This window comes from Egretta garzetta, unplaced genomic scaffold, assembly GCF_000687185.1.
Source record: "Egretta garzetta isolate BGI_Z169 unplaced genomic scaffold, ASM68718v1 scaffold516, whole genome shotgun sequence".
NCBI lineage: Eukaryota > Metazoa > Chordata > Aves > Pelecaniformes > Ardeidae > Egretta > Egretta garzetta.
In genome coordinates this window covers 529,641-530,747 of record NW_009259983.1, presented here as the reverse complement: position 1 = coordinate 530,747, position 1,107 = coordinate 529,641, and the positions used below count along the sequence as shown (strand labels likewise).

Sequence of the window (1,107 nt, the reverse complement as noted above, 5' to 3'; positions counted from 1 at the left end):
CCCATTTGCGACAGCTGTTCACTGTGCACACGCACGCACACGCAGGTCTTTCTTTGATGCTAACTTTATTAATTCATCAAAAATGCATTACATTACGGAATCAGTATTGTTTTAGAATGATTCCTGCATCATCTTTCAGAGGTAACCTGACAATAGACTGGTTTGGAAACTGCCTTTATGTTAGCTTTGGTACAGTTCCTGTTGCCCAGAAGTGGTAGGTTTTGGCTGCTTCTGACGTTCGAATTACCGTACCAACTCTTACAAGGGGAGCCTGTTCTGCAGCGACAGTTGGAGATGTTGCTGACGTGAGGGGGCAGAAACGGGATTCTCCGGGGTGAGTTTTCCCAGCTTTTCCAGTATTACTCTCTATCGGAGTCCAGTCCCCTTGTTCTCGTTGTAGCAGGGGTATCTGCCACCTTACGCAGGTCACCTGGCTGTTGCTTAGCTCCAGGCGTGGGACGCGTGGCAATGCCGGGGCTTGATCTCTTGCTGGAGCTTAGTGCTCCTTTGCCTCCGACTGAAAAGCTGGCGTTTAGCCTCTGTCCTTCGCTACAGTAACATCACTTTTTACAGTTAAAGAAAAAAGTCATCCCCTGCTGAAGCATTTTTTTAAAAGGTGGATTTAAAGCAAGAAGTTTAGCTGGCCTGTGTCAAGTAGTCTAAAGATAAATACTACAGGAGATAACGACAGCCCTGTCTTTACAGGTTCCTTAAATGCAATGAAGCCATAATTACATGTCTTAATACCCCTGGAAGGCCAGTAAGAGCTATGGGAACAGCTGTGCTAGTGGGTGTGCTCTGGTCCCACAACACAAGCCTTAACAAAAATTGGCCTAATGACCACTATTATGGGAAAAACAACTTTACAAATATGTACATTTTAATAGCTAGAGCTTGCAGTTACGTGATTCAAGAGGGAAGGGACGGACCAAGTCCAGACATATTCCCTCTGCGCACCAACCAAAGTCAGTCGTTGCACTGAGAAAATACCCCATGCTTGTTTGGGATGAAAAAGGCTTTCCCTCCTCTCCTCCCCAGAGCAGGTGGGCGCCTCTCACCCTCGCCCATCCCCTCCCTGACTCCCACTTAGCGGGGGGGCAAAGGCTG

At 47.5% G+C, this 1,107-nt stretch overlaps 1 protein-coding gene across 2 annotated transcripts in view; it reads right to left on the bottom strand.

Moving 5' to 3' along the window:
- The window catches only part of CD247 (CD247 molecule), a 57,964-nt gene continuing 56,857 nt past the window's right edge, over positions 1-1,107 (bottom strand). For both annotated transcript variants that reach the window (XM_035895986.1, XM_035895987.1), the window contains exon 9: positions 1-1,107. In XM_035895986.1, the coding sequence (XP_035751879.1) occupies positions 1,055-1,107 (53 nt within the window). In that variant the 3' untranslated portion in view covers positions 1-1,054.